Here is a 25,279-nt window from a genome sequence, read left to right as displayed (position 1 = left end):
CAAATTCAGTATTAGTAAAAACCTAAAACTCTTTAACCTGTGACCACTATTACTTTAAATTTTTGCACGGGAGATTAAAATGTCTGAGTGATTTTAAAATATGTTACACTTATTAAGGCTTATGAGTGCATGTGAGAATTATAACCCTCAAATCCCATCAAACAAAAATTAGTTATAACATACACAAATTAGTGCTACTCTTAACAGGTGGTGTCCAACCGTCACTGGGCATTTCGACCCTGAAACACAACGCCCTCAAGTTGGTGGGCCGGCAGTGATGGCCAGTCACTTTCCATCTTCTGGTCCCTAGCTAAACTTCTCCCTCCTAATCCAGAGCCGGTTTACCCCACCAGGGTTGTGTGACAGGGGACTCTGTGGTCGAGAGGTGCGGCAGATGCGGAGAGGTCTCCTGTGCTGTGGGGTGCTTCCTGACTGGAGTTCTCCTGCGTCTCACTGAGTGTTTCAACCATGCGCTGCATCTGTTTTTCCCTTTCCCACATAGACCTGGGTTGATGTACCTTGAGGCGCCTTGCATTTTTGCGTTTTCGCAGTAGCACTTTGCTTCTAACATCCCCCGGTAGTGTAGTTTGGGTAAGCCGTCTCGTCATTTATATTCGTGCCATAGCCGTTGCCATTGAATCGGTCCTCCTGAGTCTCTCATCCTCGCCCCGCTCTCGGGAGACTGGGGGTATTGCTTATTGTTCTGTTCCGTAGCAATGGTTGGCGCCCTCTTGCGAGTGGTGTGGCTGGGGTTGCTAGCCTCACACACTCGTGCCAGACTTTCCTGGAGATCATCTGTCTCCCAACGTCACAAATCTTCCTTGGTTGCCACCCAGCCTTTCCTTGAAGTGACCCAGGCTTATCCAAATTATAACATACACAAATTAGTGCTACTCTTGTCACACAAAAAGTTAAAAATACATACAACAGTAATTTGGCATTTTTTTAATAGGAAAAATACTTTAGGTACATACAAGCTGTACATTAAACATCTCAAGAAAATTATCTTCCTATGAAAAACAAAGCTTGATAAACAGGTAGGTGGCGTACTCATTTAGAAAAACAATCGACCCTTAACGGCTTTATAAAACCAAAGCTTTTTCAACTTGAAATCAAAACATTTTATCCTAATTTCTTCCAAACATAGTTTACATTTGTTCTTTTCCACCTCTAATTGGCATTAGACATTTTTTTGCCACATTATTTAACAGAAGCACAAAAGGTTTGAATTGAAGACATCCTTATTGTGCAGCATACTGCTAAAGTGTCTTGCACGCTCAAGAGTTCTTTTGGTTATAAGGTCAATTTGATCCAACCAAAAAGGAAGAGGCAAATTTATACAATCACAATTCCTGATCTGTGTGCATCAATTGTCAATCCAAATCCCAAGTCTATTACTGATGAAAATTCCAGTCTGGATAAAAATTGACGCTTATAGTAGTGTTGCAGTCTGGTAAACTAGACTGTCCCCTACTGTGTACCCTCCTGTGACCAATCGACTGCTCACAGGCACCTCTTAATCCAAAGGAAACACTAAAAAGGTTTGCGGGTAAAATCAAACATTTTCAAAGCATCCAAAGAATTTACCTTTCACGTTAGGTTTTGCTATAAAACTAATCAAACGCCATCTTCCTTGGTCCGATTACTCAGTCCAAAATCCTCGTCTCCCATCAACGCGGGTTTATCAGCTTCTGGTCCTCGCTAGCTCCCGTTGACGCTGCCGAGGTCTTGACTAGTGGTCCGGTTACTCAATCTCGGCTGCTCGTCAGTGCTCACTCATTCAGGGACAGAATGATGTCGTCCTCAAGGTCGGAGTTGTCGGAGCTGTCTATTTAAGGAATAGGAAACAGATTTACTGAGGAAAGTTTGTTAGTCTGAACCTTTACTGTGACTTTCAGGAGTGTTAAGTTTAAACCTTAGTAGAAACTCAAAATAAGTAAAGACATCAATGGGTTACAAACTTGCAAGGAGGACAGGGAGAGAAGTCTTCACATAAAGTCCCACCTGTTATAAACATCACCCTCTTAGCCCTTTGTATTAAATCTTCAAAGTTACAAATAGTCACTAAAAGATGTGGAAATCAGAGAACAGCAACATGACTGTCAATTGTGACTATGACATAAATAGTGCATAATAAAGTTACGAACCACAGTGGGAAAGTCAAAACAACGAACTGTGCGCGATAATTATAAGTAAACGAACGGACTTCCTTTGCAAATTTCTTTGCAGATGACCGATAGTAAAACCAGAATAAATGATCGACTCATTATTCCCTCTTTTTGATATTACAGCACAGAAACCAGTACTTAAATTAATCAATTGTTTATTGTAACATACAAATTAGTTAACGTAGAGACAAGGTCTTCATTAAGCATAACTGAGAAAGAATGGACCAAGTTAAGACATGAAAACATGTGGGAGATAAAATGACAGTAGTGGGTAAGAAAAAGCCCCAAGGATGTCCTAAGCAACTACAATTCTGTTGTAAAAATGATAAAATACATTGTGACATTAACAGAAAAATTCTAATATTTGTATTAAGCCAAATAGTTATTTAATAGTTATTAAATTAATAGAGATTGCTAAAAAGAAATTTCAAGCGTGATAAATGTATTCTGTTTATAATGGTCTGTTTAGTCAACCACATATTATGCAAGTTCTCCTAAGTTCTCCTTATCCGTACAAAAGACAACTGTCCACGACCTGTCAGTCAGTCACACTCCAAGCTGCACTATGGCCAAGACTAAAGAGCCCTCAAAGGACACATGAGACAAAATTATAGACCTGCGCGAGACTGGAAAGACTGATTTTGCAGTAGGTAAAACGCTTGGTGTAAAGAAATCAACCGTGAGAGGCATCATTAGAAGACATACAACACCACTGAGGATCTCCCCAGATCTGGGGCTTCATGTAAGATCTCACCCTGAGGCGTCAAAATGAGAAGAACAGTGAGCAAAAACCCCAGAACCACACAGGGGGACCTTGTGAAAGAACTAAAGAGGGCTGGGACTACTGTAAGAAAGCCTACCATCAGTAACAAAATGCGACGCGAGAGACTACAAATCCTGCACTGCCAGATGTTTCCCCATGATAAAACCAGTACACGTCCAGGCCCGTCTGCGGTTTACGTGAGAGCATTTGGATGATCCAGAAGGGGACTGGGAAAGTGTTATGGTCAGATGAAACCAAAATAGAATTTCTTGGAAGAAAGGTTCTCGTTTTGGGAGGAGAAAGACAACAGAATTGCATCTGAAGAACACCGTACAAACTATGAAGCATGGGGGTGGAAACATCATTCTTTGGGGCTATTTTTCTGCAATGGGACCAGGACGACTGATCCATGTGAAGGACAAAAAATGAATGTGACTTGACTCGAATTGTAAGTGAAAATCTCTTTCCATCTGCAAAAGCATTGAAGCGAAGGTGTGGCTGGGTCCTTAAGCACACACAGCCAGGGTAAAAAAGGAGTGGCTTCATAAGAAGCATTTCTAGGTCCTGGAGTGGTCTAGCCAGTCTCCAGGTCTCAACCCTATGAAAAAAATCTGTAGAGGGAGTTGAAGGTCCGTGCTGCCCAACAGCAGGCCTAAAACATCATAGCTATAGATGAGATCTGCATGGAGTAATGGGCAAAAATTCTAGCAACAGTGTGTGAAAAGCTTGTGAAGAGTTACAGGAAGCATTTGGCCAATGTTATTGCCAACAAAGGGTACAACAAAGTATTGAGAACTTTTTGGTATCTACTAAATACTTATTTTGCACAATAATTTGTAAGTCATCAAAAATCAAACTATGTGGTCTTCTGCTTTTTTCCCACAGGTTTAGGTTTATTATGTTGACAAACACAGGCTTCTCCATTTTTAAGCGGTAGAACTTGCACAAGTAGTGGTTAACTAAATACTTGTTTGACAGATAAGAAAGAGATTGCATTGGCCACTTTGTTATTTTGACAATAATGCACCGTTTAATCATTGTCACCATCCTCCATTAATGTTGCTATTCTTTGATTTTGTGCAACCCTGTGTTTTGTAGCTGAGGAGAGTTAATGAAGGAAAGTGCTCCGAGGAGGACCTTTTAGAACAGGTTGGAATTTCTTATTGGAGGGTTTGGTCCTCTCCTATTCTCCTTCCAAGTTTAAAATCCAAAGATGTCTTCTCTCCTTATTGTGAGAGTCTACTAAGCTTAACTTATCAAAAAAATCTGACAATTAATGGCTAAAGAAAGAAGAGACTGTACCGTTAACAGTCAATTCCTGGTCCTCGTTATCGGTGTCGTCATCGTCGTCGTCGTCATCATCTCCTTCCAGTTCCTCTTCGATCAGGCGGACGACTTCCTCGTCGGAAGGCGACAACTCGTCGTTTCCGTCTTCGTCGTCTCCTCCGTTCTCGTTTTCGAGCTCCGCGATGAGAGGATCGGTATCGACGTCTTCGTCCTCGTCAGAGTCGTCATCGTCGTCGTCGTCTTCCTGATCGTCGTCCTCCTGGGGAAAAAAATCGTTGCCAAAACAATTTCGAATACTTAAGAATCAAGTGTAATGCAGGTATGGATTTCAATGTTTTTCATCACTGTCGCACGAGGCCTACACTAGATAGATGACAAAACAATGCTGTTTTAGTCTATGAAGAAAATGTGTTTGATTTTTTCACAATAACATTCTTTTAAACGGGAATTATAACAAAAGTTTTTAAGCAGATTACTTTTCCCTTCTTTGATTGTAAAACAAAAACGTCTAACGTACATGAAAAAGAATGTATTCCAAGGACAGCACAAAAAGGCTGGAAAGCAAAATAAGTGCAAGGACTTTTCTTGCGCTTTTCTCCACAAAAACTCTTTAGAAATTGTTTTTTCAGTACAACAGTACTGAAATGCAATGTTTTTTATGACCTAGTGCAGAGGTGGGGAACAAGTTTGACACAAAGAGCCGAAATTTTTAATTGAGAGTCAAAGAGCCACACCATGCACTGTCCTGCCATGACAGACAGACACACACAAACACACACAATTAAAAACATTATTTCCCATAACACACTCCTACCTTTTAATACAACAATTATTGTTCTTGTGTTGATTTCAAGGAAAGTGTCCACCCTCAATACACAAAAAACCTAAACATGAAACAAGGCAAAGAGCCACAGTATATAGAAAATATGATGAGGCAAAGAGCCGCATGCAGCTCTAAAGCCACGTGTTCGCCACCCCTGACCTAGTGTGTTAAGTATCTTCAAGAGGTTCACAAAACATCAACATTTCTGAGGATTCAGGAAGAAGAAACAATGTATTTCAACAGAATTCCCTGTTAGGCTATTAGCATACCTGATCCTCTTCATCCTCCTCTTCTTCTTCAGCCAGTCTTTGCCGACCAACTTCATAAAGCCGACAAACCGTGTCCGTGTTAATGGAGTCTTGGTTCTATGGAACAAGGACACTAAATTGGTAACTACTGTGCATCCTCAAAATCCAACATGAAACAACTTACTTCAATCACAGCCAGGTAGCAGTCCTTGGAATCCGTGCACAGATCAAAAATATTCTTCTTGACGTCAATAGTTGCTAGGAGGTACACATTTTTTAAATTGAAAATGTAGAAAAGGATGATCGACAATAAAAAATAATCCGTGATGCGCTGTAAGGTTTGTGTCTGGAGACTTAAAAATGAACCTTCATCTTAATCATTTGATTGGCAAAGCAAGAAAGGATGCTAGACAAACGTTTTTTCTGAGCTACATTCAACTTATGAACATTTCAATGTAGGTATCACTATCAGACAGTCAATGCGAAGCGAAAACCATGACTTGATGGCTTGAACTGCCGTTAGCTTGCCAATTCTATTGGTCAGGGCTTAAGTGTGTCCCAAATTAGAATCCTTGGTCTTACTATCAACTTTTGCCATGAGGCAAGAGAATTATATGCCTCAGACACTCAGCACAAGAATACCTTACATACTAATCGTATCAATCCATCGATTTTGAGAAATATAAAAAAAGTGAGGTTAAATGAGAAAACACTGATTAAAAACATAACCATTTAATATATTTTTAATGTTATATTTCCAGGTTGACAGGTGAGACAAAGCCTCATCTGCCTCCTCTAACTGCATGTCGCTGAATATTATAATAATAATATTATATTACCAATGGGTTTGTAGTCTGTGGCATTGAAAGTCCGGAAGGATGACCCAAAAGGACTCTTCATCTGCACCTCCATTATGTCGTCTTCGTTTTCTGCCTGTAGAATGGCTGTAGGTGTACAAGGGCTCGGAGTGAGATGTGTGAGAACTGATAGCGGGGCCTGTTTTAAATGCTGAATATTCGTTTACCTCCGTAAATGACGGTGCCGTTGTTGTTGAAGACTGTCCTGCACTGGTCAAGCGCAGGGACTGTATGAAGGAGGTGGAAGGTTCGCAGATCCCACTTACATCTCAGATTAAAGAATATGACTTTCTGTATGATGAAAAATACAACTCCAAAAATGTATCATCAACCTTCCCCCTCGCATACCAAATACCAACATTGAAGTGGGAAGGATTTTTTTTAAGAATCAAAGATGTGTCAACCTTACGTTCCATGGGCTAGATCAGGCCCACAAGACCAAACTAAGAAGCACAATGAGCAGCATCACATCAAAAAAATCACTTGTAGTTTTCAAGATGTTCTGGATGTCGCTCCCAAAGCAAACCAACCACAGTAGCTGTTTTTAATAACTAATATTTATGAACCAGAGAACAATTAAGGAAACACTCATTTCAATGTTATTTTAGCAAGCTGTGCAAGGCATTACGATTGCACTCTCATGTAGTGTCTCTTTTAACCGCAACCCCTTTTACTTAACTACTCTCTTTATCCCGAGTAAAGGGAAATTATCGGTGGGCGTTATGAATTAAAAAATATTGAAAATAAATAACACTTTAAAAATAGCAGCTGGGTGTTTTTGCAGCGGTTTAAAGAACAATGTTGGTACATCTTTTTCATGGCCAAATTCAAGCACTTTTTGGGAACATTTAAAGCCAAATTTTTCAATTCCTCCAGTACAATTAAAAAGAGAAATCCGGTGTGAATATTGTAATTTGCATATCCCCAAATATATCAGGGATTTGCATATGCGATTTTTAATCTTGCATGTGCATCTCTCTAGACATATGATTTTATATTCTGAGTAAGTTGCAAATATATTTGTAGATCTGAACAATACATTTGTGACTATAACTGAGACACACTTGTCCCCATGTAGAGGTCGAGTAAAAATGACAGTACAGTGGAACCTCGGTTTTCGAACGCCTCTCACTTCAAACAAATCGGTTCTCGACCAAAAATTTCGAGAAATTCTTGCTTCGCTTTTCGTTCAAATTATCGGAGTTTGAACGCCGGTACGCTAGGGGCGACGCTGAGCGGCGTACGAGTGTAGATTGCCCCCACCCCTCGTGAAGAACTGTTGTCACGGCAACGCACACTCCTTTTCTGTTTTCGTTTTTCAAAAGCGGTGAAGGGAGTGTTATAACCCCTAATTATGCCTCGGAAGAAGGTTGGTGCAAGCAGCAAAGTTGCTACAGGTGAAAAAAGAGGAGTAGTGCGTACAACTATTGCGTTTAAGAAAGAAATAATAGCAAAATATGAAGAAGGCGTGCGAGTTTCCCTTCTTTCAGGAATACAGCATGGCTTCTGCCGACCGGTAAGAAATCCTATTCATAATTATTTTTTTTGTCCTTTAACCGCTCACCACTTGTTGTGGGGACTTGGGTGCTAAATGACGTGTAAACGACCTGATTTTTTTTATTTTTACACGTTCATGTTAGCGTAATCTTTCGTACGGAAGATTACGCTAACGCGAACGTACGGTTAGCCTGGGTTAGCTTTACGTTAAATATTCAAGATAAACATTCAGGGTGTTGGAACGGATTAAAACAATTTTACGTTACTTTTAATGGGAAAAAACGGCTTCGGTGATCGTACAAAGAAATGGAACGGATTATGGTCGAGAACCGAGGTTCCACTGTAATATGTATTTTACACTTTCAGTTGCAGGAAGTTCTTCCCATTACCATTTACCGGTGAGAAACACTGACAGCAAAGTTCCTGAATTAGGGTAAATATTCTCCTAAAAAACAAAAAGAAAAACAGGAAAATACTTTAAAATCATTAAAGTTAGTCATTTAAATATTTTGTACCTGTATTAGTGTATTATTTTAGTCACTTATAAGTTTGCACGAGTTTCCCTGGGTTAAACAGTAGTGGAAATAAATCAATTGTTTGTTTTAGAAATGCACGGTTAATATACACTTCAAGAGATTACATCTTGGTGAAGGAAAGACGTTAAGAGTAACCCCCGCCCCCTTGATAATCGTTATAAATTCACTTTATACATACTACTCCCCAATCCGAATTTAACTGTGAGCCCCTAAAAATACACAGCTCAGGCACTCTTTTTATGCCATTCATTTACAAGTCCGGCCAGCTGTTCTTTCTACTATATGTCGTAAGCTCAAATGAGTTTGACACCAGAGTTTTAAAGCATTGAAAGGATACAATTTCGGTGTTGATGATGACCTCCAGGCCGTTGGGGTGGAAGACGCCGCTGATGTTCATGTTGAACTTGTCAAATTTGTGGATGGCCTGAGCAGAGCGCACGTCCCACAGCACGCCGTCGTTTAGCACAAGGTCGTCCGTTGGGTTGAAGGTGGCGCAGTTCCTCTTGTAGTTGTTCGCCAAATCAGGGTTGTTGAGAGTCAGCGTCATCTGGCCCGTCTGGGTGTCGTAAATCTAAAAAGAAAAAGACGAGCTTGAATGAGTTGCCATTTGTGATGGTCAGGATTTTTTTTTTCTGTGCATACGTGCGCTAGTTGTTCCTCAGTCCCAATGACACGATCCTGTGAGAGCTTGCTGAACTCCACATAGTGGTCACCAAGAAATGAATGCCTGCACATAAGGGGAAAGTTTTTTTAGTGGTGAATAAATTATCTCAGAGTAAATGCATGCCTTTTTTACAGGAATTGTAACCCTTTTTCGTGGCAAAACTCAAGTTCTTTATAAGGACTTTCAAAGCAGATTTTTCAATTTTTCCAGTATCATTAAAAGAAAAACATCTGGTGTGAGTCCTATTTTACAGATCTACAAAGAAATCTATTCACATACGTGGTTTTTAAATCTTGTGTGTGCATTTATTAAGACATATGAGTTTAAGATCTTGAGTAAATGGCAAACCTATCAGTGGATCTGAACAATACGTGTGTAAATACTTTTAAGACAATTCTCTCCCATACAGATGTTGCGTAAAATGACGGTAATATATAGCCTACATTTTCTGTTGCAGGAAGTTCTTACTATTACTATTTACCACTGGGAAACGCTACCTAAATTTTTTTTTGCACAGCCCATAAGAATGTCCATAGTTAATACGCAATCCTTGCACTATTACATATTTCATAGTGCCCTGTGTAAATGTAGCATGCACCTGTCCTGTAACAGCTTCATATGACAATGCCATACAAAAATAATGCCAGCTGCCGTTAACCATGAGGGAAGAATTGCAATAGCAAAGCAAAGCCACCAGATATCAGTGTCGGTGAAATTTTTAAGCAGACTTGATAACAATTTCAAGCATTTCACACAAAATTCAAGCACTTTCCAATCCTTGAAACACAACACACATGCATTTTCAACAATTTCCTGGATCTGTAGGAACCCTGATATATAATAAAGCACAATATCCCAACGACTAGTGATACATCATTCGCCAACAAGTCGGCTTTCAGAAGTGGACAACAGAAGCTAGCTCTCGACCAGTCAGGATCAAGCTCTCCACGTTTTTTACTCTCTGGCTTTGTTTTGTTGAAAGCACACGTGATTGGTCAATATGCATGGCGACGTACACAACTCTGTCTGTGAATGGTTGTTTTATTAATTGAATAAAGGCACCCTTGGGCTTCCATAGAGCCAAGGGGGAATGGGCGGCAGGATTTAGACACATACACACTCAGCACAGAAATTTTTTCCAGAGAGAAGAGACAATACAGAGGGCCGAAAGAAAGTAAAGGAGAAATAAGTGAAACAAGGAAATGAAGACAAATTTGGACTCTGTTGATTAATGGCTCCAAATCAGAATGTAGTCAGCAAGACTCAAATTTCATTTCGAGCCAGCTCAAACAGGAACCTCCACAAGCACTTAAAAACTTTAAACTCAAATCTGAAGAGTCGTTTGGAGCTGAAAAAGCACGCTCTTTTTAAGTGAGCCGAGCATAAGGAAGCGGTTCTATAAAAAAAGCCGCAATTCCCAGAACTACTAACAACGAGGGATGAAGAAGATAATTGTCACTCATCTACTTTGCTGGGTAAACCATAAAACCAAAAACATGCAAAAACTGTATTAATCATTTGTAGTCCTATCCCTTGTGGTATGCAGGCACATATTATGAACATTTCCATGCTTGTTGTATTTTCAATCAAAAAAGGTGCATTGTAAAGTAAACACTTGGGAGCTCAAATTTCTCATCGGTTGTGAGAACATGTGGATGTTCAACATGGCATTGTGCTGTGATTTTTATGTTATTGCATTTAGGAGAAAACCATGTACTTTTACACACAAAGCATGCTATGTACATTATTTGGACATATAGACATTCATTGTAATTCATATTCTTTGACTTGTCATTAACCTTGCGTATTGCAGTGGGATTTGGGTGTTTTTCGATTTGGTGCCGTGGAGTCAATTGTATGCAAAGTTTAAAAAAAAAAAAGCCCAAATATACGACTAATAATATTGATAGTAATTTGGCCTGCAAATCAATGACGGCAGCCCCCATTATGCAGGAATTGCACACCAGGGCCCATCGCATGCACTAGAATTTCTTTTCTACAATGTTGTTGCAAAAGTGTCATTAGCTTAAATTGTGTGTGTGCACGCAAATAAAAATGTGTTCGACTCTCAACTACTATTGGTCAGCTGTTTAAATCAGAGTGGATCGTGACCTTTCCTGACTTACTTCATGATGAACACGGACTTCATCCCCCACAATGCAGACGTTGGGTAGTTCCAGGATGCCGAAGTTAGAATTAAGGAGCCGTCCTGAAAAACCACAGTGAGAAATTTATGAGTCCTGTGATTAAGTGCGGTAGTGCCTCATTTCCATACCCGAGAAGGCTCCAGGTTAGTGATGGCTGAGCTGTGGCAACTGTAGCTGGCCTCCTCTTGGCCCGAGAACACATTGTAGAGTTTCAATTGTCCCGTGCACGTCCCGAGCATCAGGAAGCGTTCCCGAGCTGAGAAGGCACAGCACGTGAATCCACTCGCGTCTTCATCAGCTTCCCTGAACACCGAGATTGGACGGAACCTGAAAATACAATGGACTGAATCAACTTTTGGGAGCATTGTTTTAGTAAACTAAACGTCCAACTTACAGGTGATAATTGTTTCCACCAGAATGACATTTATTTTGCAAGGTAAGGCATCAATCACCATTTGACAAGGCTAAGATTTAAAATTGTAATGATGCCTAATGTTTAAAATCACAGGATGTGTCCTAAAAGGCAGTGGTTGGCAACAACTGGGCCAAAGACCGGTACTAAGCCGCACAGAAACAACAACAAAAAAAGGCTTTATTTTTTTGCTTATACCTCATTTATTTATGTATACATGCATTTTCCCACTTTTTCTCACTAAAGTTTGGGTGTGTGTTATACCGAGGTTTTACGGTAGTATATCAACGTAATTGAGCAACGATTGATGAGTTGACAAATCGCTGATCTCATTTACTCAGCATTGGACGCAACGGGAATCGAACCTGGATCGTGGCGGTGAGATTGCCGAAACCTAACCATTATGCCTCTAGGCCTGGAAATTACAGAGAAAAGGAATTTGATCAGATCTAATCGCAATATTTTTACTCAAGGTGCAACATTGTATAACATTGCAATGGAGCATTATGAGAAATAATTCAACCAAAGGTTCTACAACTTTGTGCCGTGAGTAAAAATTGTGTGATGATTAAATAAAATCAAATGCCTTTTCTAATGTCTTGTAGATCCATAGTGGTCTAGTAATTCCTCTTGATTTTGACTTATCATTTTTACTGTTATTACAAATACTAATCGGACAGGGCCTCGAGTAAATACTCAGACATTAAATGTAAAGCGTGCATGGTCACCTGCTGAAAATGAGATGTCTGTCAAAGCAGCCTCCGTCGACTCCTCCATATTTTGGATATATGACCCTCCTTGTGTTTCGGGACGTAAAGTTAATAGGCGCTTGCCGTCTCTGTTTGGGCTCGGGGCATTGATGGGGGGTGAATAGTGAAAAAGGCGGGCAAGTGGCAACGGGGTTTTTACAGCGCGCGTGCTGTTCCCGCAGATACTCCGTGATGATGCCATCCAGCGCAGGCGGGGATGGCATGTGCCTATCAAATTGCTTCTTCATGGCTGGCGTCTGGCTGAAGGCGCCGTGGTCCGACTTCTGGCGCAGAACTCGAGGCTTTTTGCAGCCAGCGCCACTGCACCACGTATGGCGCTCGCGTGTGAAAATGATTCGGCCAATCAGAGGGGAACCGTTGCCACACTGAGGAGCCAGCGTAGAAGGCAAAGCTGCCGTTGAAGGCGGCGCAAGTTGCGACGTGGAAGGGCGCGCTTGTAAGAGGCTGGGTGAGAGCGTTGATGAATGAGAGGGGTGGTTGCCTAACCTGGGCACGACACCATTGGCCATTCGCGGAGTACGGGGTAGGGCAGGAATGGATGCGGAAGGGGGCGTAGCCGGGACGAAAGGGGAGACTGTGAGCGAGGGATGCGACATGCATGCCATAGGTAGATCGGCCTCCTTGCTGAGGGCGGAAGCAGTGTCGTGAAGGCCCTTAGCCACAAGGTGGTTCCTAATCAGTAGCAGCAGCTCTTTTTCTGGAAAGGTGATCCGGGACTGGGCCACTACGCTCGCTCTTTGAAGCCACGCCAAGGACACATCTGTACCAATCAGCAAGGGCTTTCCTGAGATACGTTCCATGAGCTCAGCTGCGAACTTGCAGAACTTGACGTGCTCGCTGCGTTTGTCCTGGAGCACAGGCTCCTTCATCAACTGCTGGATGTGGCCGCTGCTGAACAAAGGCAGCTTGCTGATAATCTGCCTGACAGACGTGGACCGAGAAAGACCAACCAGGGCCTTGCAAGCCAAAGCTCGGATCTGGTCCGCATCAGTTATAGGCATCTTCACAGTTAGCAGGGACAGCAGAACCTAAGGAATGGGTAAAAACACACACAAAATGGGTCAAATATTTAGTTGAATGAGGTTTGGTGATGGTGTTTTAATGAAATTTTTATGAAAAGGGCACCTGGTCCAAACAATTAAAATGACCATTACCACAGCAGCTGAAGGGCAATACCCCAGTTAGTGATAAAAGAAATAAGGGCTAGTAGACTTGGTATCATACTTTTCTGTTTCAAATAAACTGAAATACAATCCCAATTGAATACAAAAATGAATAGAAATCAATGCTGATTAGCAGCCAGATTTCTAACCAATCTGTACTTGCAACAGTGCCCGTCCACCTTATTGGCTACCCTCTACGCAGAGAGGTTGGCAACCTTTTTGACCAATTAAAGCACTCTTAATTTTAAAATGAAATTCAAAACTTCAAAACCCGCTTTCCAGAAAAAAAAATATATTCACCGCATTTTTTTTCACCGTGTGACATTTGATGATTTGATAACATTTATGAAATCATAATGCCAGAGCCTGTGTCCCATATAAACAAATATACCTCTTAAAACTTGTCTCGCTGCCATAGTTAGTTTTTTTCTGTGGTTTTTCATCTTTAAGTGTCTCAACAGTGAACATAAGATTATTTGATGAGCGTCGATAAAAAGAATTCCATAGACACATACATCAAAATCGGGATACGTTAATGTAACACTGACTGTAAACTATAGTTGAAAATGCCACATATATAAAATGGACCAAACCCTTTTTATTACGAGCGTTGCAGAAGTTTTGCAGAGAACCGCTCTTGCAAATTTTTATTTCAGAGCCAGATGTACGCATGACGAGCCATAGCTGGCTCGGGAACCATAGGTTACCTACCCCCGCCTTAATGGGTTCTTTCGAACCATGAAGATGCCATTGCACTTTGAAATTATATTTCATTGTCAGCAATTCACTGAAATTCAAAGAAAAAATAATGTTGGGTATAAATGCAGATCATTTCATTTCATTTCATTATATGGTATTGGTATCTATGGCAACTCAAAAGATGAATTTTTTGTCTTTAAGTGCAATCGAATATTCGTTGGAAAAGAAATAAATGGGAAAAAAAATTTGAGACTCAAAGAGCCACCTCTGTATAAATAAGTAATTTTGTCCTTAAAGGTGCTTTACGGAATTTGAAGCTTTTCCTCTTGCTGATGCCATCTTCTGGTTCGTGTCATAACTGCAGGCCTTGTCAAGCTTGCGCATGCAAGAACGAGCATTTCTTAGCCACGTCCGATTAAACTTTTTTTTTTCTTTTACATTTTTGGGAGGTTTTGGTTGCTAAACTGACAATTTTTTACACCTAACTAATTAAAAAAGGCATCTTCTTGCTTTAACCATTTTACACTAACAAAAATACTGAGATGACAAGCATTTAATCAATATCCATAAAACCCCCCGTGACCCAGACTAGTTAAAAATACGCTAAAAAGCAGATTGGGCGGCAGTAGCTCAGGAGGTAGAGCGATCGTTTTAGGATTAAGGGATCCCAGTTCGAATCCCGGCTTGTCCGTGTTACATGCCGAAGTGTCCTTGGGTAAGACACTGAACCCCCAATACCCCCAATAAGCAGGTTAGCGCCTTACATGGCTGCACAGATCACGGCCGCTATTGGGAAATGTGAAGCACAATGTAAAGCGCTTTGGGAAGTCATTGACTTGAAAAGCGCTATATAAATGCAGATCATTTCATTTCATAGGCATGGAGTACAATAAAGTATAAGGGCTCTTTAAAACCACTTCAAAGTTGTTAAAACATAAGAGAAAATATCCTTCTTTCAACTTTTTAAGTACACCTCAAATGATGCAACCCATCTTTAAGAGAATGGTAACATTTAAATTACAGGACAAAGGTAAAAGTACCAAGACCATACAAAATGCAGTACGGTATTTAGATGTCACAGTACCCTGGTACCAAACTAACCATGTGAACACTAAGAATACTATGAACACTATAAATGGATACTTGCCTTGTGTCAATAGCTATGCATTCAACAATGTACACTTTTGACAAGAATCCAAAAGTGTACTACTGCATTGTAGCTTGAGTTAGTTCTTTGCCACCTAACTCAATAACAAAAGAAAAAAAAAAATCAAATGATTCCTGTGAAGCAACCAACCTTAATACCGTTGTTGGACTGCACCACATTCCACATTTTGGTGAGCACGTTCTCGCTGGCTTTGGTCATATGAGGGAGGCGACGACGGGGAGTCCCCGCGATGAACTTCCCAATGCTGGACATGCGTTTATCAGGAGCGCACACGCAGTTAATGACAACCTGAAGGGCAGACTTCTGGATCTCGGCATCGTTCACAAACACTTCCCCTTCAGCCACCGCCAAGACAATGTTCATTCCTGAAAGACAACTTAACTGTGAAGTTATTGCGGTATTAAAAAAATCACCCAAAACGCAACGACACATTCAGAGAATGGAATTGTCGAAACTAGAGTGTTTTGCTGTTCCCCTCTCATCTGTGCACGCTGCAGTAAGGCCCTACGCTAGTAAGATACCTGCGCTAGAAATGGTAGACCCGTTTTCATCGACAACCGCAACAGTCTCAGATAGCAGCATTTGAGTCTTTGGTACAACAGTCAGGATACTTAAGATGTCGAGCGCATAGCGGACAGTGTCACTCCTGCAGGGAAAAACAGAATATGTAAATCCCACACACACCATACTCAAAAAAGAGAACAATGAATCACACCTTCCATAATAGGTCCTCCAGTCACAAGCTATTGAAATAAGTTGCAGGAGGAGTTGGACACAAGAAAGTTTATGGAAGACTTCTGCTGGTTCCCAATACAAACGAAGAGGGCCGTGCTCAATGAGAAACTCCATCATTTCTACCACCTGCTCGCGACTGTAACTGACCGCCTGTGATTAACAACACAAGGTAAATAAGCCTGGCCAAACAGCTTTAATGCATTTCAAACATTTTACAGAAAATACCTTGTAATAGGGCTGGGAGTGAATAGGCGCGCCCCCCTCTGTCCGCTGCAGGGACTGCTTCACCTGCTCCACCTTGATGGCCAGATGAGCCTCGAAGTATCTGCGCAGCGCCATGCAAGCATGCTTAGCAGTCTGCCTGCTTGAGAAAATCTCGTCGTCGCTCAGCAGCGCCCCCTGGTCGTCGGGATTTAGGATTTCCAATGTGCTGATCTGAGATTAGCCAAAGCAAAGGTGAAATTTAGCATTCTGGGATAAAATGTTTTTTTTTTTAATTTGGTTGCGAACCCAAGGCTGTGATGGAGATCGTATGAGGCGAGATTATTTTACCAGATTAACGAGACGTCGCAGTCCGTCTTGCTTGTCGAAGAGCTCAAGCACGGCACGGAAAGAGAAGGAGATTGAAAAGAACATGGTGGCGTGGCAGCATCCTGAAGCGTGAGAACACTCCAGCAGCCACAGTGTGTAGCCAACCACATCTGACAGGACTGAGTGGGGCAACATGCACACCTTGGGAGAAAAAGACAAACCAAATCACAATAAATGATAACGATACCACTGCTTCACACAAGATGATTTTGTAGGAATGGGACCATCTCCATTTAAAAGACTCAATATTTTATTCATATTAATTTAGGAATTAAAAGATTTGGTGGAGGGAATGTAGGAGATACTTTTTAGATATAATTTCTTTCTTCATGGTCAAGCAATAAAATAACTGCTTTGGAGTGGGGCAGGAGAATAAAATATGTTTAGATGGTTTGCATCATACTAAACCAATAACGCTGAAATCGTGATTTTATATGCATTGGTTGTAAATGAGTGTGAACCACGTCTGTGTTATATTACCATGGTGTGGGTGTCCATTGAGATGCAAATATACAAACTGCACTACTAATAAAACGCGAGGTAAAAAAAACAAACAAAAAAACAATTGCTAATATTACAACCTCCAAAAGCCAGTTAAAAATTCCTCTCTAAGAGGAAAGTAAAACTATCAAACAAGTTTGCACAGGCGTAATCCCTTTGGGCTGGGCCGTTTACCTCCACGTTTTTTTCAAATTAAAAAAAAAAACACATTCCTACAATGGTGAACTGGAGAGCTTTCTAACACGTAAGTAGGCCTCCTGCTGGTGATTGGTATATTTCTATTGTATGAAAAGCTTTATTTAAACCTTGAGCAGTTGTGTTCGCTTTAAAAAAACACCATTAAATATTTTGCTACGTGCTCAGATTTAAGCATTGCTTTATTTTGTTACCTTGGTCTCACTTCTGAGAAGTGGAAAGCTCATGTTTGTAAACTGGGATAGTAAAAGCAAGGGCATAGGTTTGATCTTGGCATTGGTGGGGAAATTGCACATTTTTTAAGTGATCATATAATATTGGTGGAGGGGGGGATTGCTTAACATTCGTGGGGACATGTCCCGTCTGTCCATGCCAAAACCGTCCTTGGGTAAAATATGTTGCGTATTCCCTGTGGCCCAACACACATGTGTGATTATATATATATATATATATATATATATATATATATATATAAATAACACACACACACACACACACACACACACACACACACACACACACACACACACACACACACACACACACACACACACACACACACCAAGTGGTTAACGCATCTGCGGCAGTTAAAATGGGTTCAAATCCAGCTACCAGCCTTCCTGTGAAGAGTTTGCATGTTCTCCCCGTGCTTGCGCGGGTTTCCTCCACGCATTTTGGTTCCCTCTCACACTCCAAAAATCATGCATGTCAGGTTAATTAGCCGGTCAAAATTATCCCTCTGGATGTGAATGAGCAAGTGAGTTGTCCGTCTGTGTGCTCTGCGACTGGCTGGCAACCAGTCAGGGTGTCCGCTGCCCAAAAGCTCAAAGATAGCTGGGATGAGCTCCAGCACCCACGCGACCCTAATGAGGATAAGTGGTGAAGATAATGGATGTATACGTATCATATATATAAAATAAGGGTGTACATAAGTAGAGGATGACCTTCTACATGAAACAACAATAATGTACCTTTTTGATGCAGTGCTATAACACCATTCGTTTTGTGTAGTTGCATGATATCTAATGTTTTTGAAATACCCTTTCCATGGCATCCTGGTTATAGGCAAGGTAATAGAGGCACAGGGACACGCCAGTGGCTGCCATCGAGGGCCGTGGGATTTCCAGCAACTTCTGAACTCCTCCATGAGCCACAAACTCTGCAGCGAACTTCTTGTGAAGCAGAAGTGAAGCTAAATACTGTGAAATAATAACATCAAAACTAAGAGTGAGTTTCAATGGAGTTTTACAGAGTGGTTCACATCAACTTTCACACTTCACCTTAAGAGCCTCAAAGGTGAGCTGTACATCGTTGGTCTGCTTTAGATCCATATAATGCATAAGCAGCTCTCGGGCTCCCATCTGCATAAAAACTGCTAGCAACTAAAGGTAGAAGAAGGATAAAGACATAAATTAACATATCCAAATAAAAAATAAAAAAAATCACGAATATTTCAATCAAAGAGTCAAAGAGTAAAAAACAAAAAACAACCAACCTCTTGATATTCTCCAAGAGGGGTAAGATACTGCAAAATGAGCCTCTGTTCTATCTCAGGGGTCAGAGGGTATAAACGATAGCTGTTGCCGATCACCCAGGGGCTCATCTCAGACCAACTGCTGTTGGAAAGCTCGCTTATACTCCTCTCAGGGTCTGACAGGGAAAAATTCAAATTGTGCTTGGTGGGCCTGCCATTCTCCTTCTCCGCTTTTCTTTTGAGGTAATTGCCAGCATCAGAGGTGCCGAGGTGCAGAAGCGAACCTGAAGCCGAAATTGGCTTCATCATGGTTCTGACGGCTGGACCGGCATGGTTATTTGTCTTGTGAGGGGCGTTGGGATGAAGCGGACGATTACTTTCGGACTCCAAGGCAGAAAGGTTAATGTTCCCATCCACTTGTTGCTCCAGTCCTTCCGTTTCAGACCCATTTTGGCCAGGCAGCAAGGGCTTGTCAAACTCCCCATCGACAGTCTCCTCGTCCAAAGGTAGCAACGAGCCGCTCGGAGTCTTTTTGGGACGTTTGATTTCCCTTTTTGTCTCAGCATCTTTATCCTGAAGCTCACGCAAACGATGCAGCATCAAAGGCACCTGAAAAACAAAACAAAATGAAGCTGTTTAGGTCTGCCGCAATCATAGATAAGTCACTTTAATTTTTTTTTTTTAAAGTTTGTTAATCCTTCCGGCCTTGATGAATTGAGAAAACTTAAGAGCTTATACACAACAGCGGCATACAGAGCGAATGGAAGAATGGCGTCCCACACAATATGAGTCACCGATCATTTTAAAAACTGCATGGACCATGCAGGTTTACTTAATTGCAGGGGTCAGCAACCTTTTTGGTGTGAAGTGCCACTATTAAATTTCCTTGTAAATCCGTGTGCCACACCAAGATTAATGACTAGCACAACATTTTTTTTAATATCCAACAAAGATGTAATTTTAAACCATTCCAAATACAGTGGGACCTCGGTTATCCCGGTTAATGGGGACCAAAACCACCCGCGAAAAGTGAAAATCTGCAAAGTAGACCCTTAAAAAAATGCTTTAAAAAAAAAAGATTTTTTTTTTAATTATTTTATTCTATTATCATTATTATTTTTTAGACCTGCGAAGCTCTGAACCCGCGAACGTGGAACCATGAAGTAGCGACGCCCCTTCAAAAATGCTTAAAAACAAATTATATACATATATATTTTTTTTTGTATTTTTTTATTATTTTATTATTATTATTTTTTAGACCTGCGAAGCTCTGAACCCGCGAACATGGAACCACGAAGTAGCGACGCCCCTCAAAAAATGATTTAAAATAATAATAATAATAAATTATTTTATTTTATAATTATTATTTTTTAGGCCCGCGAAGCTCTGAATTTGTGAACATCGAAGCGCAAAGTAGCTGTATACCATTGGATAAACATTGAACTTGTATAACTGAATAATTGATCTTCCACTATTCTTGTTCATAAATAAACTAAAAAATGAATGTGTTCAACATGTGGAAAGGCCTGTAAACATCCATAAGTTCAAATTTCTACAGCAAGAATTAAATAGAAACAACCATTTTTCATCAACAATAAACTCAAAAAACAAGTGATATGGACAGCTACCATACCATTCATCAATTAAATCTTATTGCAGCAAATATCAAAACTTGAAATAAAAGCAGCAAGGCAGAAGGCTACTTGAAACTAAGTGCAACAGAAATAACAGCTAAACAGCAGTGAGCAATGTGATAGCTTGCTTCAGTGGTGGTGTTTTGAACATTGACAAAGGTTTTCAGGGTCTGTGTTTGTTTGCTGTACTTGGACACAGCATGTTTCAATGCCGCCGCCTTGTCAAACTTATCCTTGAATTAATGTTCATGTTTCGTCTCGTAATGACGTTTAACACTTGATGTGTCAGGTTCAATGCTCTTGAGGCATAATGCACAAACAGCACGGTTAATTTTTTTGCACAAAGCCCAAGTCAACTGTCAACGGTGGCTGGAAAGGCCAAGAGTTTTTTTGGCTGGAGGAGCGGTCATAATTTGTTCATTTATCGCGCGCCTTTATTTCTGTGGCTGGGTTAACATAGGGATCTTTACCGCAAGGCGCCACGCAGACACACACTAACACATGGAGCAGAGGTGCTACAGTAAAGTCCCTTAAAAACACTGCATGCAACTTAAAATGTCTAAATTTCAGGTAAAATGCGCTTTTTTTTAAGTAGTCATCAATATTTTTTTGTTTGTATTTGTTTTGCCATGTGCTCCCGTGGCACTGGCTAACCCCTCGCGTGCCACTGCGGACACGCATGTCATAGGTTGCCAACCCCTGCTTTATTGCTTTCAAGTTGACGCTCTCATCGGCACACGCATCTATAAGGGGGATCAGGCAGAAGTAGACACAGCTTTTTGCCATGTGTCTTTTTCTGAAAGTGTACTTTTTAGGCTGAAGCAGGTTTTAAGAATAAATACTTGCCAAAGTATGGAAAGTTTAAAAAAAAAAAGACGTAAATAAAATATTACTACCACATGTATACACAATATTGTATACCACATTTTATGATGATAAAATGAAATAGTGTTTTTTACTTTGAAATTGTAGCTAGATGTCAACTTTAAATAAAGTTAAATCCAGAATCTCAAAAATATTTATCACTGTTGGAAAAACTACAGATTGCCTGGCTTAACATACATTTCAAAAATAGAAAATACTGAGTGATTTACCATTTAGAAAATGTGGTTTGGTGTCATTTTTATTTATCTTATTTACAAACTCTTTATCATAACAAATCAAATTGAGTTGTTTTTGACATCGAGTACATGCACAATGTTAGAAAACATTTATGCATTATACAAAATTGTCATTAGCAATTATTATCACCAATTTGCTGAATTTATCATCCATCAAAATCTGTTATTGTGACAGGTTTAGTAATAGAAGGGGGAAAGGTCTAAGTTACAGTATTTTAAACCAATAATGTAAACTAGAATATGTACAAGAGGCTAGAATTATTATTATACAGTCCTCCACTGACCAAAACAGAGTTCTCTTCTCTATAGTTGGCTGCAATGTCCTGGTTCTCCATCGCGCCTGCCAGCAAGCCCGTAGCATAAATCCTGAGCGGCTGCTCGGCCTCCTGTGCCCACTTGAACAACCTTTCAACTATCGTCTCCTGGAAAGAACCAATTAAACATTTCAATAATGTAATACTTAAAGAATACAGTGTGCACATCCATTGCGTATGTCTTTGATCATGGCTTTGCTCCTTTTATTATTGTATAAATTCTACGAAACATTTACTCAACATCTACAATTTTGATATTGGATAAAAGAAAACACTTTAGAAATGGAACTTGCTTGCCAATTGGACTCCGACTCTACAAAAAAGAACATCTGCAAAAAGCTCCTGAAAATATTCTATGAGACAGTAGTGGCAAGCGCCCTCTTCTATGCGGCAGCGTGTTGGGGAGGCAGCGTCAAGAAGAAGGATGCCTCTCGTCTCAATAAACTGGCTAGGAAAGCGAGCTCTGTTGTGGGCAAAGAGCTGGACAGCCTAACAACAGCAGCTGAGAGACAGGCACTGAAAAAGCTGAGGTCAATCATGGACAATCCATCACATCCGCTTCACAGCATTATCTCCGGACAGAAGAGCAGTTTCAGTGACAGACTGCTGTCACTGTCTTGTACTACGGACAGACTGAAGAGTTCTTTTCTTCCTCATGCCATGAGGCTCTTTAACTCCACCCGGCAGAGTAAAGGCCCACATTAAACCACACCACCTACATTGGATCTTACTGCATTATGTGTAGCACTATTTAGTTAATCTATATAACATGCTAAAGTGGGCATTTGCACGTCACACTGGGTATTTGTATATTGTTTTCTTTTGGCTTTATTATTGTATTGTTCTCAGCTCAGGGATGCTGCTGGAAATGTGAATTTCCCTTAGGGGATGAATAAAGTATCTATCTATCTATCTATCTATCTAAAGTCAATTGCAGGTATACAGACCGTTTTTATCTCACGTCAAACTTTTTATACTATTCCGGGAGTATTTTAACAATTAAGTTATTATGTGACAGACAGCTCAGTTAACAGCAAAATCCTTATTCTCTCACTGTTGTCATTACCATTGGTAATTTTGCTAACTATCATATGGTGAATCATTTTACAAGTCTATTTGTAAACGGAAAAAATGTGGCAAAATGAAAGGGTTACAAGAAGCAATATTCAACGAAGCAGAAATGTTTAAGGCGGATTCCAATTCATCTGTCGGCATTATTGTGTTTTGAGTAAAATATTTTACACGGTCGGATTCTATGGATTGTGCTAGATTTAACAAAGCAATTTTTGCGGACATTGAAAGAAGTTGAACACGGCCAGAGGATGTTATGGTGAGGTTACTCAGGTTTTATAGTTTTCTGGTATCTTGTTTAAGACCGATTGTGATGTTTCTCTGGTGAGTGTATTTTGAATCCCAAGAGCCTAAGCTTTCCAATGATATGTGGCATGACGCATTTCAGTGACTAATGACATTGTACAAACACCTATTTGTTAATCAAAAGTCTGGCGGCCCACCGGAATGTTAAGTGGTTAAGGTACCGAATATTAAAACTCCGTGTACTGGGTGCGGCGTATCATCAGGTGCAACTTAAAGTTTGAATATTACGGTACGTAACAAATGGTATTTTAGACAACAGTAAGGAAAAAAAAAAGGAATGGTACCAGAAAATTTTGAAAGGTAGTAGTAACAGGAATGTACCTTTTCCTGAAAGACCACTGCTGTCTCCAAGCCGGGCATGATGTTCTGAAGCAGGCGACAAGCTTCTGCATTGAGGGCAAACTCTCTGCTGGCCATCACATAGCTATTCACCAACTAAGTGAAAGAATTAAAGTTATAAAGCTATTTCAAGTTAAATTTCATTGTACCAAATATTTTAGTGATTAAATGGGAAACTGTTAAAGCAAGCTCAGCATGGACAAAACACCCTTGAGGACTGTCATTTTTTCATTCACTTTGAATTGATATAGTGTGTGTCAAAGTATGCACACTCATATCATTACCAACATTAAATCGCATGTGTGGTCCTTTTTGAGGCTTTCAATATATCTCATAACGTATTTGGCTGCAATATTGTAACATGAAATCTTTGTAGTAAATCAAGAAAAATAATTTCAAAAAATAATTCTATAATAAAAGAATGGTAAAATACATCGTTTTTCTGACAAACAAAAAGACATTTTGTTTTTAAAAGACTGCAAAATAGAGGAGAAAAAAAATCTTAAATCACCCAAATTGAGCTTTGTACTATCCCACTCCGAAATTAAACCCATTATGTTCATCCTTACTGTGTTCATGAACTCGTCATTTTTAAATAGAATCTTGAGCAAATGTCCTAATACGCATTCTGGATCAGCTCTCCCTAACGACAAAGAAGGACAAGAGGCCATATAAGTCAATGTGTTACAGTATATTCAAAATGTGCAAAAAATATCCCTTTCCATCTTACCTGGGTGACGATCATCGAACGGGTCTGGGTCCGCTTTGTGGTACTCCTCAGTCTCCTTCTCAACCAGCTCAGAGATTCTGTAAGTTATATCAATATCCCCCCTTTAACCTAGATGGAATAAAAACTGCTCTTATGTTGAATCGGAGGGAATCACTCACTTGGTGAGGATGCTAACCAGCTCCTGAGTACTGCCTTGCTGTTCTCGCTCCCATTGTTCAAGTAGTGCTGTCAGCTCTGCCTTGGAGTCCACACTGGCAGATGCCGACGCCATAACTTACACTTCTGAGCAAACATAGAAAGATCAACATGAGATCTAAAACATCATCCTCGCATTATCTTTTAAAAGCGCATAGGTGCTACTACATAGTAACTTAACGATCTGAGAACACAGAATAAAACTCCTTTGTGGTGCATCACAAGCACAACACTCCAAATGAACCGGAACATATTTTTGATTGATTTAATAAAGCAAAAGTTAAAGTAGCTATGTGCCGGTGGGGCACGGTTCAGAAACAAAAACTTAATTCAGAACCATTTAAAAGCAAGAAAGTCGCAAGAGGGTGGAGGAAATAAACACAATGTAAACAAGATGCGATCTTTGCGTCGCTACGCATTGGCTAAACAGGGAAGCTAGGAGAAGTTTAACTATTCATGACGACGTAAACGTACGCGCTTTAAGACCATGTAATGTATCTCCTTTCAACTTACACGTCGCACTGTGGTAAATAGTCCTTTCAAACAACAGCGACTGGTCTGTTCACTACAATAACTGTTTGCATTAGCCGAGCGCTAGCGGCACCGCAGGGACATTGGTTATTTGGCTAGCTAATTGCTAACTTCACCTCGTTGATCCACTCAGTTTTTCTTTGTCAAAGCTCTCTATGGCTGAAAATCGTCGCTGTCGATCCAGAACCGAGAGCCGCCAGCAAACGTTGATGTGGAAACTTCAGAATCCAACCCGGAAAAAAAATATTCTGCCTTTTAAGTTGATGGGTTACTGTCATTATGGCGAACACGTTCTCGACGTCATCGCAGCTGCGACTGTCGACTTATTATGACGACATCA

The 25,279-nt window shown here is 40.4% G+C and overlaps 1 protein-coding gene across 1 annotated transcript; it reads right to left on the bottom strand.

Annotated features, from left to right (window-relative positions):
• Positions 1-929: 929 nt before the first annotated feature.
• dcaf1 (ddb1 and cul4 associated factor 1) lies at positions 930-25,216 on the bottom strand. Its single transcript, XM_088331163.1, has 25 exons — positions 25,056-25,216; positions 24,372-24,495; positions 24,214-24,290; positions 24,053-24,126; positions 23,466-23,579; positions 21,738-21,875; positions 18,720-19,307; positions 18,505-18,606; positions 18,265-18,423; positions 16,490-16,669; positions 16,163-16,372; positions 15,918-16,087; positions 15,724-15,848; positions 15,332-15,567; positions 12,131-13,200; positions 11,119-11,317; positions 10,970-11,052; positions 8,822-8,906; positions 8,517-8,750; positions 6,314-6,407; positions 6,129-6,233; positions 5,474-5,547; positions 5,311-5,406; positions 4,234-4,477; positions 930-1,828 (listed from the first exon to the last, which is right to left on the bottom strand). Exons 2-25 carry the CDS (start codon positions 24,482-24,484, stop codon positions 1,773-1,775), a joined length of 4,626 nt encoding a protein of 1,541 aa, XP_088187289.1. The 5' UTR covers positions 24,485-24,495; positions 25,056-25,216; the 3' UTR covers positions 930-1,772.
• Between the last annotated feature and the right edge of the window lie 63 nt (positions 25,217-25,279).

Source organism: Urocampus carinirostris, chromosome 3 (genome assembly GCF_059441175.1).
Source record: "Urocampus carinirostris isolate Australia breed hairy pipefish chromosome 3, RoL_Ucar_1.0, whole genome shotgun sequence".
In the NCBI taxonomy this organism is placed as follows: domain Eukaryota; kingdom Metazoa; phylum Chordata; class Actinopteri; order Syngnathiformes; family Syngnathidae; genus Urocampus; species Urocampus carinirostris.
Note: the sequence above shows the minus strand (reverse complement) of the source record. Positions and strands in the feature narration are given on the sequence as shown.

Bases quoted from the DNA above. Each gene is read 5' to 3' on its own strand.
- dcaf1 (XM_088331163.1), bottom strand. From the start codon at position 24,484: ATGGCGTCGGCATCTGCCAGTGTGGACTCCAAGGCAGAGCTGACAGCA. The intron at 24,291-24,371 runs GTGAGTGATTCC...TATAACTTACAG, and splicing joins CTGGTTAGCATCCTCACCAA to AATCTCTGAGCTGGTTGAGA. The intron at 24,127-24,213 runs GTAAGATGGAAA...CTTTGTCGTTAG, and splicing joins GTTCGATGATCGTCACCCAG to GGAGAGCTGATCCAGAATGC.